This window comes from Hermetia illucens, chromosome 3 (genome assembly GCF_905115235.1).
Source record: "Hermetia illucens chromosome 3, iHerIll2.2.curated.20191125, whole genome shotgun sequence".
NCBI lineage: Eukaryota > Metazoa > Arthropoda > Insecta > Diptera > Stratiomyidae > Hermetia > Hermetia illucens.
This window is the reverse complement of record NC_051851.1, coordinates 39,543,168-39,560,737: the sequence shown is the minus strand read 5'-3', so window position 1 is coordinate 39,560,737 and position 17,570 is coordinate 39,543,168. Positions and strand designations below refer to the sequence as shown.

The 17,570-nt window shown below is 41.3% G+C and overlaps 2 protein-coding genes across 2 annotated transcripts in view; one reads left to right on the top strand and one right to left on the bottom strand.

The window, feature by feature from the left end:
* The window catches only part of LOC119652429 ((E3-independent) E2 ubiquitin-conjugating enzyme UBE2O), a 30,508-nt gene extending 26,118 nt beyond the window's left edge, over positions 1 to 4,390 (top strand). Inside the window, exons 11-13 of the mRNA XM_038056553.1 lie at positions 3,377 to 3,714; positions 3,775 to 3,981; positions 4,036 to 4,390. Coding sequence (XP_037912481.1) covers positions 3,377 to 3,714; positions 3,775 to 3,981; positions 4,036 to 4,178 — 688 coding nt within the window. The 3' untranslated portion in view covers positions 4,179 to 4,390. The remainder of the gene's footprint in view (positions 1 to 3,376; positions 3,715 to 3,774; positions 3,982 to 4,035) is intronic.
* A 5,277-nt stretch (positions 4,391 to 9,667) lies between these two features.
* On the bottom strand, positions 9,668 to 17,245 carry LOC119651814 (eukaryotic translation initiation factor 3 subunit D). Its single transcript, XM_038055605.1, has 5 exons — positions 16,920 to 17,245; positions 11,362 to 11,509; positions 10,669 to 11,299; positions 10,475 to 10,606; positions 9,668 to 10,301 (listed from the first exon to the last, which is right to left on the bottom strand). Exons 1-5 carry the CDS (start codon positions 17,116 to 17,118, stop codon positions 9,762 to 9,764), a joined length of 1,650 nt encoding a protein of 549 aa, XP_037911533.1. The 5' UTR covers positions 17,119 to 17,245; the 3' UTR covers positions 9,668 to 9,761.
* Positions 17,246 to 17,570: the final 325 nt, after the last annotated feature.

Below are 17,570 nucleotides of genomic sequence, written 5' to 3'. Positions count from 1 at the left end.
GCTGGAGCCGTTTTACCATGGCAGTTACCGCCTCCCATGCTGTATTTGATTGCAGCATATACCTTATCAGATTTTCCACCGCTAAACGGGTATTTAGCTCTGGTTCAAGCTTTCTCCTTGAACTTTTAAAGCTTGGGCAGGCGAAGGAAACGTGTTCTGCATTTTCGGTTGCACCTTTACACATAGGAGAATCGGGCGATTCATCTAGACCGAACCTATATAGAGGTAATTTCTGTATCCACCGTATCTGGTTAAGAACTGAGTCAGATCGCAACACGTTTTACCGTGGTTCCGCATAGTCCACATATTTATGTCTGGGATAAGCCTGTGTGTCCACCGGCCATTCTCCGCTTGATCCCATGCTGTTTGCTATGTAGTCAATGACCGCATACGCTGACTTTGCTTGTTTAGGCTTGCTTCCTGATTCTCGTACAGACGACTTGCCTCATCGGTTAGAATATCTACCGGGATCATCCCCGTAATCACGCATGCCGCCTCATAACATGTTGTTCGGTCGCTGCTTTCTGCCCAGTAAGCTTTAAGTGGGGTTTAACTCTCAGCTTGGAGTCGAATGTTACTCCCAGGTATTTCATCGATGGCTGAGAGCTAACAACATGCAACCCGATATAAATTTTAACAGTTTTCTTTTTCCGTCGCTTCAATCCGTGGTCTTTAAGCCAAGACTTCATCGTCCGTTCGCATATATCTGTACTTCGTCGGGGTGATTGGATGTTATGACCACTCCAACGTCATCTGCGAATCCGACGACAACGGCTTATTGCGCTACTGGATCACTTACGAAAGTAAGATCTAAAACGGGGCCTAGCTCTCCACGCCTAAAAGTGTTTATGCTTTCAATGTTAGCCAGGGTTACGTTTAGGCAGGAAAAAACCTCGAGTATGATTCTGTCCCTTTCATTTGTTTTCTGGCTTCGCCACTCCATTGCCCAAACGTAGAAGTCGCCAGCAATAATTTTGGGGTTGCGATCTTTGGCGTCTCTCGCCAGTCTATCTAGCATGTTGCAATACTCTGGTATTGTCATGTCACTCCGTCTGTCTGTCTGTCACACGCATTTTTCTCGAAGACGGTTGTAGCAATTCACACCAAATTTGGTGGTGAAAAAGTGGAAACTGCTAACGCTCACGGATACAGTGATTTGCATCCTTTAACGTTGACTTTAAGGGGGGTCCCCATGCATACAAAAAGGGGGTGTAATTTTTTTTTCACTAAATATATTTATGTGGGGTATCAAATGAAAGGTCTCCATCAGTAGTTTCCGAAGTCGGTCTTAGTTTTGACACGAAAGTGTATACTTTCACATAATATATGCACGTGCTACGTACTAGTGGGACAAATGCACACTCAAATGTCTTTATATAAGAAATACACAAAAGCTTTCATACCTGAAGTGTCCAACTTCCGGTTTCCCGACTTGTTTCTGGCTAAACATTTTTAGAACAGGACGGGTGCGGTGGTCATGATGGTTGAGCGTCAGCTTCTCGATCTCGTTACCCCGGATTCGAATCCCGGTCGTCTTGGATGTTTCTGCTTGTATTCGTACTGTTCCGCTGCTGCGAATTTAGCACTTCCACAGCATTATGTGTCGCGATAATGTAACTGAAAGAAAATCTCATTGAAACCAGAGATCTGGATGCCCTATTCTGCACAAAGGAGTGAACAGAAGAAATGCATACATAAAAGCTACTGATTTACGTGTACTGTGCACCTCGAAGCGAGAGGATTTTTCACGACTTTAGCTTGGGACCTTGAGAAGCGAATTTTCATTTATTCTTGTAAAACACGTTAACCTTTCTTTTCAGCCTCTTCACAACAACTGAATCACAAAACACAATATCTATCGCGAAATGTCCGCATTCAAAATGAGCTGAGATTCTAATATTTTATAACCAATAAACTTAATGAACCGTTGTTGCGCTAATTTATTTGCACCTTGGGAGTTTGTTTCTATTCAGAGCATGCGTAACTGAGGTTCTGAATGCAACCAAATTGCGGGCAAACATTTCTGCGTCAAAACTATCCATAATGAAAGCCTTTATGCCGCGAAAATCCTTTGATGTTCGTCAGAAAACTGACAATGTTTCCGAAAGTCAAATAAATTTTTATGTGTGTTGACACGTTCGAACTCACAAAAATTCGCACTGTTGCCAAAATTTTTCCCTGTGTGGTATATTTAGCGCAAATTTTGGGTAGCAGATACATTAGAGAGAGAATTCGGTACCTCGATGAAATTAGTAAGACTGACTAGGCTGACTCTGACCAATGTGCGAGGCCAGATGAAAGCAGCAGGATCACTTTCGAGACCTGTCATGCGTTCTCTTCAACCTGACCTTGGAGAAAGTGATTCATCCTCTTCAAGTCCACCCAACTACTGGCCTATGCTGACGATATTGAGACTATGGCAAGAATAATTTGAGGTGTACAATCTACCTTTATTTAGATCGAGCAGGCGGCGCCAGATCTCGAGCTGAACATTAAGCCATTGTAAGCCGACGTACCAGGTGACAACGTCAGCGCCAAAAACCAAAGAACGAACAACATCGAATTGCACTGGTCAAACGAAAACAATGAAGATAGGAGACTACAACTTTGAGGCCGTTGAAAATTTCTCGTATTTAGGGCCGAAAATCACAACCGATAACAGATATGACGATGAAATTCGCGCACGGTTGTTGGCTGCCAATAAAGCCTATTTCTACTTACAAAAATTGTTCCGCTCGAAACGTCTCACCATAGGGTCAAAGCTCTTACTGTACACGACAGTGACTCGCCAGTCTTCATGTATTCTTTGGAAACTTCGGTTCTTAGCAAGAAAAATTGTGCTCTCTTGGCTGCATTCGAGAGAAGAATCTTCCGAAGAATTTTTGGCCCCTTACATGGATGGACGATTCCGTAACCTACATAACGACAAAATCTATGAGCGATACCACGACGTCTGGTTGTGGATAAAATCCGGCTCAACAGGTTACGACGGGCGGGTCACTTACTCCGTATGGATGAGGATGATTAACCCCGGAAAAAGAAAACGAGGCAGACCCTGCTTAAGATGGAGTGATGGCGTAGGTCAGGAGGCCAGACAGATTTTAGGGATATCGAATTGTTGGACCTCGGCGTAAAACCGGGATGTCTGGAGTTTTTTATTAAGACAGGCTTAGACCGGATACCGATTGTTGCGCCGTTGATTTTAAGGGTGTTTGGCGTTTTTCTGGCGCCAGCTGCATGTGTACACTTGAAATATGTGCTCTCTGTCTCATTTACTCTTTTACAATAACACAATTCAGAAATGTTTAACAGCAAATCAAATAATTATTTTTTAAATATGAATGTTTTCTTAATGATTCTAATTTGTATCTTTCAGAGCTTTCGAAGATCGTATGGATCTTTTAAGTGTAATGATTGAAGGTCCCAAAAACACTCCCTATGAGGACGGGTTGTTTTTCTTTGACATGCAAATGGGTCGAGACTATCCATCTGTGCCACCACTTTGTCATTATATAAGCTACTGTTCGGATCGCCTAAATCCTAATCTCTACGAAGATGGAAAAGTGTGCGTGTCTCTGCTGGGAACATGGTCTGGCCGCGATTCAGAAGTTTGGTCGCCACTCAGTACAATATTACAAGTTATTGTTTCAATACAAGGTCTGATACTTGTCCCCGAACCTTATTTCAATGAGGCTGGCTTTGATAAACAAAAGGGTATATAATTTTTCAAATTAATGTGGAGTTATTCTAACATACTATTTACATGTGATGTAGGTACGCAACAAGGTAAAGAAAATTCGCGAATGTACAATGAAATGGCGATTTTGAAGTTAGTTCAATCAATGACTAAACTAATCACTTCTCCACCTGAGTTGTTTCGCACACAAATTATTGATCATTTTAAAAGTCGAGGTAAAGCGTTTTATCTTCGCATAAAGCAGTGGATGGAATACTCCCAGGAAATAATTAGCCCCGTAACAGGTTTGTATTTTGTGCCATTTTCCCAACTGAAATCTCATCTTTTCCACTCTACAGACAAACCACCACAAAGCGTAAATATTACTAGCTCCGTAACTCTACCAGATTTCCCACTTGTGCCTGCTAGTCGTGGCTTTTGTCTAACACTATCTGGTTTATTGGATACGTTTAATCGAAAACTTGAAGCAATCATCGAATAGCCCTCCATTCATTATTGTTGTTCCTAAAAACTAAAAATTCGAAAAAAAATGAAAAATGCATAAAAAAGATATTGTTTACGATTTTTCAATTTATATTATATACTTATAAGAAAGTTTAGAATATTGATTAATAATAGCTAAATTATTTACTTAAAAATGAAGAAATGAATTGTTCAATTTACTGCATTCAAATGAATCATTTTTTTGTATTACGCAACTTTTTCCATCAAGACTACTTATTTTAAACAGAGCAAATATTTTTGACACAACTAAATATTGGAATACTACGAGTCGGGAATTAAAGTGATTGTAGTCGTTTCTAATATAGCTATACCTGATGAACCGAAGAGTATTATGCGCGGAACAAAGAAACAATCGCCGAAGAAGCTCATGATCTCGAATTTAATGTGCGATACTTATTTAACTGAAAGCCCCTCTCTATTTTTCCACGTGCCGTTAGCATTTGCTAATTTTGCAGATTCTTACCTGGGTATTATTAGTGTATAACGTTAACTCGTAGGAATTTTTTCCGCAACTACTAGAGGAGAATTGCGAATCAGAAGGAAATAAACCAAAAATAGATTAAATATATTAAATACTCGCAATTTATATTTTTCAATACGTCCCTCGTTGACGTTGTCGCTTTAATATAAAATATGTAAAGTTAAAAAGAGAGTTAGTGAAAGTTTGCAGACAACAAGGCAAATTTAGAATACCCGTCGTCTGTTACTTAGATTAATGTAGAGCGTAAATACATAACGAACACAATTCCAATTTTAAGTGGTTGATGCCTTATAAAAGTACTGCGTTATGAATAGCTGTTCCATTGCATTAAACCCATTGTTTTTAATTCTTATATTCAGAAGGCGTCTCACATCATGTTTGTCAGCTAAGTTCGTTTATAAAACTAAATAGATTTCTTACTTAAAACGTGCCCTTATCATTTACCAAAGATTATTCGCCCTATTTATTTGCAGAATACATTCCATGCTATATTTAATATAGAACTAATCTATTATATTGTCAACATAACGAAATATTTTTTGATAATTTTCTCGTGCACGCAGTTACCTACATAGATCTTTAAAATTTAGAAGCCAACAAGGGAGATATCTTTTTGAGTAAAAGAAATATTGCCTGTGTATTCAAAATTTCGAAATTAATAGAGGAATATTCAATATTATTGTGAAAAATATGCAACTGAAAACCTATTCGTATTGTTATGGCAATTGATTTGATATGCGGATGTCTGGTAGACTAGTTATTTTCCTCCTAAATAATTGGTTATATATTCTTATTAACATTCCACTTGAATAAAAATTTCCAATCTTGTTCGAAGTATGTTTCTTTTATTTTACTATTCTTTTGGTTTACTTCAGTATTACTGGCAAATTCATTGACCTATTGGCCGATTTGGTTGAAATAAAAGTTTTAACCCATGAGTGATCAGAAAACGGAAAATATGGTAAGTACTTTTTCCAGAGCCTGCATGTCCCGTCTTATAATCTTATATTGTTTCCTGTTCACCCTTCAGTGGAGTTGAGGCCATCCACACAGCCAGACTGCTTCAGTTTCATTATCATTACACATGACGTTATGCAAGTGATGAGCTCAAAACAACGAGACGAACATATACACCCACGAGAACTGGGATTCGAACTCAGAGCAGTGCGATTGAGAGGCTGACGCTCTACCCATTCAATCATCGCGTCGTCAAAGGCCATGATCTTATGGCAGCTTGAAAGGAACCGTTCGCATGGTCCACCCACGTCTAAATTGAGTATTCTAATGAATTCATCACACTCCATCCATAGGAACTTATGTTTGGATTATTATATTGGATTGGTCGCTGCTGCCTGTAGTTTTATACATACATGGTTGCCATTTACTCATTGTTGAGACATAGCGCGTTAGCCATCCCTACGCGCCAATACTCGCGGTTCGTTGAAATGCGGATTAGCTCCTCCAGGACTTTCCAAGATATCTGCACATCTCTATAATAATAACAAAAATAATCTTTGGCGCAACAATCCAATTGGATCAGGATCAGGATTGAAGTGTGTTAGAGCACTTCATTTAAGACCGTATCGGAACACTACAGGATTACAGTACCTTATAGGAGGCAATGTAGTCAGCATTGCGCTCGCCTGAGATTATTACTCTGATTTGACTCAGGTATTCCACTGCCACCATATTTGAAAAGCAATCTTCCGCACGAAAGCCTCGTGCTCTAACCACTCAGCCATCAGGACCACCACACCTTTATTATTCTGCGCTAAGAGCTCTTGTGGCGTCCCACTCATCGGCCATCTTGGGGGTGGTTTCCGTGGCCAGCAATGAAATTGTCGTCCCTCCTTAATGTGTGACCTATCTATTGCTACTTTCGATCACATGGCTTACAGGTGACAGGCCTTGTGCTGACGAAGTGCTGCGTATGACATAGTTGATACTATGTCTTACGCAGCATTTTGTCAGTGCGAGGCCTGGCCAGCGTACTCCGATGACATGATGCAAACAGGTCTTCTAGCTTTCGAGTAACCGTGGAGTTACTCTTTGTGCTACTCCCATATAGCAGCTCAGAAAAAAACAGTCTCAACGTGATCTTGGTGTTCAGATAACTGTATCTCCAGATTTTAGAGAAGGCAGCGAAAGGGATCTAACGCAATTTAATACATCGGGCCATATCCAGTTCAGTGCCACCGTCGGCAGAAACGACGCTTCCTACATATACAAATTCATAAACGCATTGGATGCTCTACCCAGTAATGCAGATAGGGAGCGTGCCTGACCTGTCAGATTGAAAATTTTAGTTTCGTAGGTGCTTATTTGCAATCCAACTCTCCCTGCCTCGTCTTCCAAGTCCAAAGCCATCTGGCTAAGGTCCATGACCAGTTGAGATAGGAAACAGATATCGTGAGCGTAGTCAAGGTGTTTGAGGAAAAATATCGTCCACTCTCCGCAAAAAACGTCACCGGTAACAGGAAGAAATAATATCGGTGACAAGATGCAACCCTGGCGCACTTCGCTCTCAACCTCAAATTCCTCTGAGACCTTACCTCGATGCAGCACATGACATTTTGCTCCATTGTATGTTGCTCTGGTAATGGCTATTAGTCCTTTCCTCTTCTCTGTAGAGTACTCCAGATACACTCCCTATTTACGCTGTCGGAAGCTTTCTCGAAATCGATGAAGACCAGGTAAAGCAAAATATTGATGTTGTCAATGCATGAGGATCTAGAACGGAAATCAATCTGCTCTCTATCAATCAAGTTTTTTGCCTCCCAAGATTATTTTAGCTAGCCATTTCATTCACAAGAGGAGGAACTTCACCAAATGTAAAACATCTAAGAACCGTGGTAAGATGTTCTTTCCACCTATTCAATTGCTTATCATGGTGGATGAGGAGTCGAGTGTTAACGGCCTTTACAGGACCATCGAAAGGTTTACAACCAAACATTGCATTCTGCGTCGTCTTTCGTTTTCCAGACCAGCGCCATAGCAAATTCCCTTTTGTCACGGCGCACACCACGCTTAACTTCTCGATATCGGAGTTCAAGCGCGCCACACATCGCTCGCAGTGGTCAATAAAACCTTTAATCCCTTCCGTTCATCAACCACGATTCCGCAGTCGGTCAGATCTTATGACACTCTTTTGGGACATGGCTGATGACCTGTTTAGCACCCGAGAAAAGAGCATTTTTGATGGTAGCCAATTTCAATATTCTCTTCATCTTTCATTGCAATATTCTCTTGGTTTACTACAGTATTAACAGCAGATTCATTACACTATACCATACCGCGGATGTTTTGGTTGAAATGACAGTTCCAGAAAATTTGGTAAGTACTTTTTCCAATAACGGCATATTTCTGGGCAAAACTATTTTCTCAACTTCTCCGTCTAGATTCAAAGTTACGTATTTGTACCATAAGCTTTTTAGATGAACCTGTTTAAAATGAGGGGCGTTCTTTGTCCTTGATAATTGACCAGCACTTAGAACCATAGAAGGTAATAGGGCGAGAGACCATGCGGTAGATTTTGTTGTGTGGACCGCAAAGAACGCCAGTTGTGCAATGCTATTTTATCTAATTCACTCTGATGCATGAAACAGTTTCATAGCGCAGTTCACGGCTACCCGATATCATTGGTCCCAGATAAATGGTGTCAGCAGGTCGTTGTCCCTGACAGTGATAGTTTTTCCTTTTAGAAAGATCATCAAAAGGGTTAGGCTGGAACCATTCGAGACATTATATCTGGCTCTCTGGCCAGGAGAGGGGAAAAGAGAAAAGGAGTCTGTACTAACAGACTAACTATAAAGAGGACCCTGCTATCCAGTCTGTGCATCTGTCGAGCTCAATATTCATTTCTGAAGGCAATATGCAACACGATTCCAGTCATCTATCTGACAATATTGTTCGGACAAATGTCCCCTGTGTTTAGATAGACTTATTGACGAATCTCATCCCACCTTCTATAAGATCACAGGCCGGGGTGAAAATTATGCTGAAAAAGGGGGCATGGAGTGAAGATTATACGGATTTGAAGCGACACCTATGCGGGCCCTATTATTATCTCTTTTTACTAATAAAATTTCTATTCCGGGCCCAGAGGGAATTCCCCCGTTTCCACCCCCTTTCGCCAGGCCTGCTTACAATATACCTTGCTAAGAGCATACCTCAACGGTGTAAAGCAGAACGGATTTCATCGGCCTCACGAGAAGCTCTTTTCTGCTGAAGGTAGGTTGACCAACGTTTACCATTAGCAGACTTAAAGCCGAAACTCCTGCTGCAGCTTTGTCTGCTACGGGGAATTCTCTCCGTTGAGGGCCGGAAATATAGTTTTCTCATTGCTGGGTCTCAGAAGCGAATCGTGCTGAGCTTCGGGATTTGGGACTCCCTATCCTTACTTCCGCAATTCTCAAAACAAATTCTGCCGAAAATGAAAAGCACTGCCAAATTGTAAATGACATAAAGTGTCTAGAAACTACTATCTGTAATGCATCGCAAAAGCTCAATTTTCCGAACTTTCCGCATCGTACATTGTACCATGCAAGTCCGCGTAATCAACTTCATTTGACAGCTTTCTCACTGTGCCTGCATTCATTCGTTCCGCTGTTGTTTTCCGCCTTAATCTCACTCGGATTCACGCTTACTTCTGGCAGGTTTACAACAGTACAAATCCCTATCCCTTTTAGTTGCAACTATCTGATACTGACTTTCCATCTAAACAGTAAATACAATTACCCCGTTCGGAGTTGGCGCTACCTATTTCCGGAGATGATAAGCTGTAACACGACCATTCAGACAGTAGTGATTCTTCCGTTCTCCTTTTTCAAAGGGGCTGGTGCCCGTTTATTGTCTATCAAGTGGATTGCGAATACAAGACTCCCTGAAATGTTGATATTATTTAGTTTGATGAATTGGCCAAAAACGCGGCATGCGAGTGTACACAGTTGGCGAGCGTCACTAATTACCAACGAAATAAAACAGTGTTTTCTGCCTTACTATAATGTTTATTTAAAAAAAGGCATTTCTATTATCTTCATAGTAAACTGATGGTTATTTGTAAAATTTGATGTAAGAAAATTATATATTATATTCCAATCGGAAGGCCTCGCCCTCATCTCCCGAATCTTCCGAACCGTCTGTTTCGAATGTATTATCAGGAATATCATACAATCTGATCATAGGCTTGTTTGGATCCTTCATAATTAAGTATTTTCCGTCTTTCTGCTTCATGCAAATATCAACGATGCATCGCAAGATACCCCAAGCATTGTCCATGCTCAAATTAATTTGAGTGGCAAATTCATGTGGTTTGAACTGTTGCGTTCCAAGGATAACATGACGAGAAGAATCTCGAACGTGAGCACGAGAAACATAACCGAATTTAATTTGATCAGATCCTGCCAGAATAGCTTGTACTGTCCACTTGGCCAATTTGCAAGCGTTGTTGCGTAGTTCGTTGGCTAAAACTGCACCTCGCTGTGTATCCAACTTTTGACGCCATTCGACTCCGTTTGCCAATTTCGAATCCCATTCGTTGAGAGCTTTGATTGTAAGAAATTGTGTTTCCCCATTGGGAGTTTGCATGACGGCATCGTGCTCGCAACGAGCGACAAGCACCTGTGAAAATAAAGATATTTGTTATCTTCTGCAAGGGATAATCGGAGTGACAAGTATAAGCTGACGATTAGCTGATTATTTTAATAATACATTTTCTAATCGACACGTTATTTTTAAATTTGATAAACATAACCAAAAACTATTTTATTCAGAAGCGAAAAGGTGAAACTTACGATTCCATTGTCCAAGTCCCACTTGCGATAACGATAGGCGACACTTGCTACTTCACCTTCCTCATCATCCCCGATGAATGGATTTGTGTTTTCAAATTTATATTTAGTCTCCTTTTCACCACTTTTGAGGACCTAAAACATTATCATCAATATAACAGAATATTTTAAATTGCCGAGTGGTTTAGGCCGCATACCTGTTGACTGAAGTTATGATTAATAAACGTCGCCTCAATTGCCAAATTACGTGGCGAATTCAATGAGTTTCCATCATCTTGCGGTGGCTCAATGGACGTCTCATTCACGGTGAGCAAATCAAATTCCGTATTATCACGTTTATCCATAAACAATTTATCTCCAATCTTCTCAATGACAATATCCCATGAATAGTTTGAACGTGTGCAACACATAATCGTAGCTAAGATGGCGTCAGTGGCAAATACATTGCCAACAGTCTTCGACAGACGACGAATGATGGGGTCGTCAGTTGTTGTAACGGTATGGAAGATTCTGTCGACCTTTTGCAATGCTCGTTCATTTTTAACATTAACACGATCGTAGCTCTTATCATAGAATTCTACAGTTCCAGCGGTGTAAACGTCTTCACCTTCCTTAACGTTAGGCAGAGACAACTTCATCAATCGTGGGAAGTCCATTTCTTCAACAGTTGACCAATCGGCGCGTACGGCAACGGAAGCATCACGGATTTTCGGTGGTGGCCCGCGATTGCCCCACTTGCGCATGTTACCGCGACGTTGATCACGAGCTTTAACACTTTTGCCCAACGATTGCATGCCTCCTTGAATTCCTCCGCGAATACCACGGCCCCTGTGAAACATGATATCCAGAATTGACTTTTTGAAAAGAATTATTGCAATAATTAAATTTACCGCATGTTTCGCATGTTGCCACGGAATCGACCACGTTGGTAAGGAGGCTTTTGAACTCGAGTGGTGTCAACCAAGTGGAAAGTAGTTTCATCCTCATCATGGTAATATGCGTACGTGCTTCCGGTACCAAAGGCCGAAGCGTATTTGTCTGGAAGAGCGTTAAAATGAATCATCATTAAGAATGAGTACTGATAAAACGAAAAAACATGTTATTTGCCTGAATAAATGAGTCTTTGTTAGCAAAATATGACTAGCACTATTGCAACAAATGTCTTTTAAAAATTAATACATTTACTTTCTAATGGCATTGTGGAGCAGTGGGCGGAGTAAAATCTCTACTTTAACTGTACTTCATTAACTTCAGCAAGGCTCTCGACGTCAGCAATGAGTGAAACTGGTGTGTGGAGAAGCATTCCGCAGAAACTAATAGCTTCTATTAGAGCGATTTATCCTGACACAAAATATCACGTGCCGTCAACCAATAGGACGGAAGACCTATCTCTCGTGTGGTTTGGAATCAACTCAATGAAAATGAATTCATGACATATTCATATATATTTACATACACTAATTTGATAGTAAAAACTTAATTATCCTTCCAACTAGGCATCAAATATTTAAAATAGTTCCACTGGGATGCTAGAGTATTCGACGGAATTTTGGATGATTTTTTTGGGGGGCCAAGATTTATGGGGTGATCAAAGGATAGTATAGGTCCCAGGGCGAAACGTGGATTGGTACCCACGATGGAGTATAAAACCTGGGAGACGCTTGCTGAACCAACCAACTCTACTACCAAACCTTATCTCCACGTGGTGACCGATGGGAACTCTTTTTTAGCGAAAAGCTGCAGACGGAGAAGGATGAAGGCGAGTCTCCCGCGCCTAAAAACAAGACAAATTGTACCAACTGGTGTTCCAGGTTGGGAGTTGAGTAGGGTTCACAACCCTACACGGTAAACCAACGTTACGAAGTCACACGAGGAGCCTCGGACAGGATGGACTTTACGACGACGAACCCGGCAACGACAACGGAATAACGATTTGCGCATTTTCTCATGGAAGGTGCGCTCCCTGTACAGAGATGGCGCTGCTAAACCGCTAGCCGATACCCTGTCCCAATATAGGGCTGCTGTAACAGCATTGCAGGAAATGCGATGGAGAAGGACCGGTTTCATGGAGAAGAGCCACTACACCATATATTATAGCGGCCATCCAACAAACCATGTGCTCGGAGTAGATTTCTTAGTCAGCCAAAAAAATAAAACCTGCTGTTATCGGCTTTAAAAAAAAAATAAAAGCGAAAGGCTTTGCACTTTGCGTTTGCGAGGCAAATTTAGAAATATAAGCCCCATAAACGTTCACGCCCCTATAGAGGAGACTGCAGAGTTGGAGAAGGATACCTTCTACGAGGCAGTTGAGCGAACCCTCGAAGTCTGTCCCAAGTATGATATCAAAATCATAAATATAGACTTGAATCACTATCTCGTTGGCATAGTGCTCTGAGCTCGAATTACAACACCACCTACAATCCCCTTTGACAATCAGGTGAGAGTAAATAATGAAGTCATTCACAACACAGCCCTCCGTAATACCTATAAGGGGGAATGGATACCGCAATAACCGCAGCTAACAGATGCCCTGGAGATGAAGCATCAACAAATGATCTTCACAATCACTTGAAGAACGTTATTATTGATACGGTCACAAACATACTTGGCCCTAGTCCCAAGAAAAGACGGAACGGATGGTTTGACGATGAATGTAAACTAGCAACGGAACGCAAAGAGGGGAATCTGATTTTCGACAGAATGGTTATATTGGAGCGATGGGTTTGATGAACTACTGAACAACCAGAGCATCGGCGAGTTGAAGATCCCGCCAACTGAAGACGACGGACAAATGCTGCCACCACCAAGCCTAGAAGAAACAGTCCGGGCAATCCATCAGAGTAAAAACCATAAATCGCCCAAAACAGATGGAATTACAGCCGAATTGGTTAAATATGGAGGCGACCAATTACACCAAGTGGTTCATCAACTGATGCTCAAAGTATGAAACAGCCAATCAATGCCTGACGACTGGCAACGGGGCATTCTCTATCCCTTGTATAAAAAGAGGAATATCACACAGCGCAGCAATTATAGAGGTATCACGTTGCTGAGTACCATTTATAAGATATTCTCCGCTATCTTGCTAGACCGTATAGCCCCATACGCCCAGAACATCATTGGTCCATACCAAAGAGACTTCATTCCACGAAAATCAGCCACCGATCAGACTTTCTCTCAGCAAGCGATGGAAAAACTGTTGGAATTTGGCCATCAGTTGCACCACCTTTTCATCGTCTTTAAAGGCGCATATGACTGAAAAGCCAGGGCAAAACTGTACACGGCCATGAGAGAATTCGGTATTCCGATGAAATTAATAAAACTGACAAGGCTGATCCTGTCCAATGTGCGGGGCCAGATAAAAGTAGCAGGATCACTCGAGGGACCAGTCAACATCAACAACGGTCTAAAACAAGGGGATGCCCTATCATGCATCCTTTTCAACCTGGCCTTGGAGAAAGTGATTCGCGATGCAGACGTAAATGCGAGAGGCACTATCCTCTTCAAGTCCACTCAACTACTGGCCTAAGCTGACGATATTGACATTATGGGAAGAACAACCCGGGATCTACAGTCTACCTTCATTCAGACCGAGCAGACGGCGCGAGATCTCGGGCTACACATAAGTGAAGGTAAAACGAAGTACATAGAGGAAACGTCAGCGCTAAAAAGCAAAGAACGAACAACATCGAATCGCACTGGTCAAACGAAAACAATAAAGATAGGACGTTGAAAATTTCTCCTATCTAGGGTCGAAAATCACAACTAATAACAGCTATGATGATGAAATCGGCGCACGGTTGTTGGCTGCCAACGAAGCCTACTTCAGCTTACAAAAACTGTTTCGCTCGAAACTTATCACCACAGGGTCAAAGCTCTTACTGTACACGACTATGATCTTGCCAGTCCTTACGTATTCCTCGGTAACCTGGGTTCTTAGAAAGAAAAAAACTCTTCGTCGCGTTCGAGAGAAGAATCCTCCAAAGAATTTTTGGCCCCCTACATGAGGATGGACGATTTCGTAGCCTACATAGCGACGAAATCTATGAGCCATACCACGACCGTCTAATTGTGGATAAAATCCGGCTCAAAAGGTTGCGGTGGGCGGGTCACTTAATCCGTATGGATGAGGATGATACAACCCGGAAAGTCTATAAGGGCAATATATATGATAGAAAAAGAAGACGATGCAGACTCTGTCTGAGATGGAGCGATGGCGTACGTCAGGACGCCAGACAGCTTTTAGGGATATCGAGTTGGTGGACTTCGGCGCAAAACCGAAGTGTGTGGAGTTCCTTATTAAAGCAGGCCTAGACCGGATACCGGTTGTTGCGCCGTCGATGATGATGATAATGTCCTCTGATAACGGCTATCAGTTTCTCTGTAGAGCACTCCCTATTCAGGCTATCGAAAGTTTTCTCGAAATCGATGGAGAGCAGGTGCTGTGAAGATCTAAATTCCGCGCGCAGTTCCAAAAAGATCCATTGGGTGTTGATGTGGTCAATGCAGGAGGATCCGGGCCGGAAAGCACCATGCTCTCTTTCGATCAAGTTTTCGAGATGTTCTTTAATGCGTTCCAGAATTATCTTAACTAATATATTTGCAACGGAAGGGAGCACGCAGATAGCCCTACTGTTGCTTTTAACTCTTCCATTAGAACTAGCATTCCAAACCCTTTCGTCCTTATTTGCCGAAATGGGAGATCACGTAATAAGCGGAGTTTGGAATTTAACAATAGGGTTTTTTCAGGATCTTTCTCAATCGCGCTGAAAAATCTAAATGGAGATATTTCGCACACCGTACATCAAAATTCGACCCGGGTGAAAGTCTTGCACAAAATTTGGACCCGCGGGGGACACTATTTCACGCGAATGTCAATTATTCTCGTTAATTATGATCAGCATCTTATTTGCATGGCCTTAGAAGCAGTAAGTTCGGGAGAAGTTGCTAAGTTACTGGCCAGATTTCTATGAAATTTGGTATGTGTATACGAAATATTGTTCTCTATGCTGGGGCGAAATTTGGTGGTCCTAGGAGGAATTTAAGAAGGGGTTTTCCGGTCAATTTCTAAAAGATGGTAATATACTATTATTAAGTTGATCTGAGCAGATATCGGAATGGGACATATTTTGAGGCGCTAGACTTCATTCAAGCTTCTTGATTCTTCTCTTACATGTATGAGGAGCTCCCCTTTAAACTGCATGTAAATTTTATGCCACTGTATGCGTGGGATATCATAGTTCCCACTTGTCCACCAAATTCCGTTCGGATCGGTTTAGCCCTTGTGGAGAAAATTGCGTGACAGACAGACAGTGAATCGATTTTAATCAGGTTTTGTTTTACACAAAACTTTGAAAAAACTTCAACTAAGAGGGCTTTTCGTCTGAGATTGAATTCTATATAGGAAATTGTCGGGAACGGCAATGAAAGGCCGAAAATTTGGAGTTGGAAAATGCTTCGACCTAGAAAGATTCGACTGTATATGAACCTTCCTAAAAGATTAATAATTCACAAAAGTTGGCAAGCCTAAAAACAAACGGATAAACGTTTTTGCATCTCTACTGTACTACTTTTGATCCTACCTGGATTACTACTTGATCTGCACTGTAGGTAGTTCAACAAATACTGTTAATAACCAAGTTGAGTAACAATTCTTCTTTAGACACTGCCTAAAAGCAATTTCAAACAAAAACCGAGGGCTGATAAAGGTAATGTGACGCAGCAGGGTTAATAGCATTCGAAATTTATTACGAATGTTAATTCGACTGACGGATGCCTCCACCGGTGTTCTTCGTGGCGGAGTAGGCGTTGATTTTCGAAATGAAAAATAATTGAATTTAGCGAATTAATATTGTCAATTTTGAAATTCAATTAAGAAGAGAGATGATAAAAAAGTTGTGTAGTTTTTTGTTAACTTTATGTTGATAAAATTATTTAAACTATGAAATTAAAATAGTTTTTTTAAGATTGACTTCACGTTGTGTTCTTGCTAGTATCGATGCGAGATAATTAGTCTCGGTCGACACGAGGAAAAAATTGTATTTTCTCAAGTTGCGGAGGACTCAGACGAAGAATCGAGCGCAACACAACGCTATTAAGTTACTTAACCGTTCAGTGCAACTGACGATACTGGAAGACATATCAAGACTAAAGTAATATTATTTCATGGACGTATGTCCGGGGAATGTAGGTATCGTTGTGTATTGTTTTCATTTTTGGGGTGGTACTGTTTTTATAAGTCGCATTTAACATTGAATTCTGACATTACAAATGCGGTCGAATGCAGATAAAATGTTTACATCTTCACTTTTGACATTCCCTCCCCAATTATGTCATTTTCCACTTCGAGAGTTTCACAACTGACAGCGTCACAAATATCCCCCGAACCTAACCTTAAAAACACGCCACACGGCCTTCAGAAAGTGGTATTTGCGCTTGCTGTACTTACTCTGATACTTCTTATCATTCGTTTGGGGCAGCGTCCAATCACAGATCTTCCCTAGACGGTCGCTCTTGCTGAAAGGTTGGTACGGCATATCCTTGAAAGTCTCGGGCAGCTCGCATGGTCCCCATCCAGTCTCGTTATATTGGAGCACCGGCTTCTCAAAAGCCGCGTACTCGGTGCTTGAAGAAATTATCTCACTCATAGCGCACTTTTTGCAACCACTCCACTTGAGGAAGAGCCGTTTTTACCACGAAAATTCTATTAAAATCTTGACCAGACAACGTCGACGTGACAGTCCGGAGAAAAGACTTTAGGAAAGAGTCACAACCGGAGTTTGATAGGCAGATGACATTTGCAATTTCGAATTTTCGAAATTATGACGCCGGCTTTGTACTTGCTGTTCGCATCCCGATAGAAGTTTAGTAGGCGCGATGGTTTGACTATTAATTGAAAGAGGGCACAATACGCACCTTTGCTGGCGGGGATTTTAAACGAAAAGCTACGTGATACGTTACATATACGTTTTCGCTTGAATAGCGTAAGTTATTATTGCTTATTATTACTTGTGGTCTAACCATAAGCTAAAAACTTTCGTTAACAACAAGTTAATTGTAAAGAAAAACTAAAACCATCAAGGAAATTTGCTGATGTAAA

Bases quoted from the DNA above. Each gene is read 5' to 3' on its own strand.
- LOC119651814 (XM_038055605.1), bottom strand. From the start codon at position 17,118: ATGAGTGAGATAATTTCTTCAAGCACCGAGTACGCGGCTTTTGAGAAG. The intron at 11,510-16,919 runs GTAAGTACAGCA...ACGCTCTTCCAG, and splicing joins GAATGATAAGAAGTATCAGA to ACAAATACGCTTCGGCCTTT. The intron at 10,302-10,474 runs GTAAGTTTCACC...TTATTTTCACAG, and splicing joins GGGACTTGGACAATGGAATC to GTGCTTGTCGCTCGTTGCGA.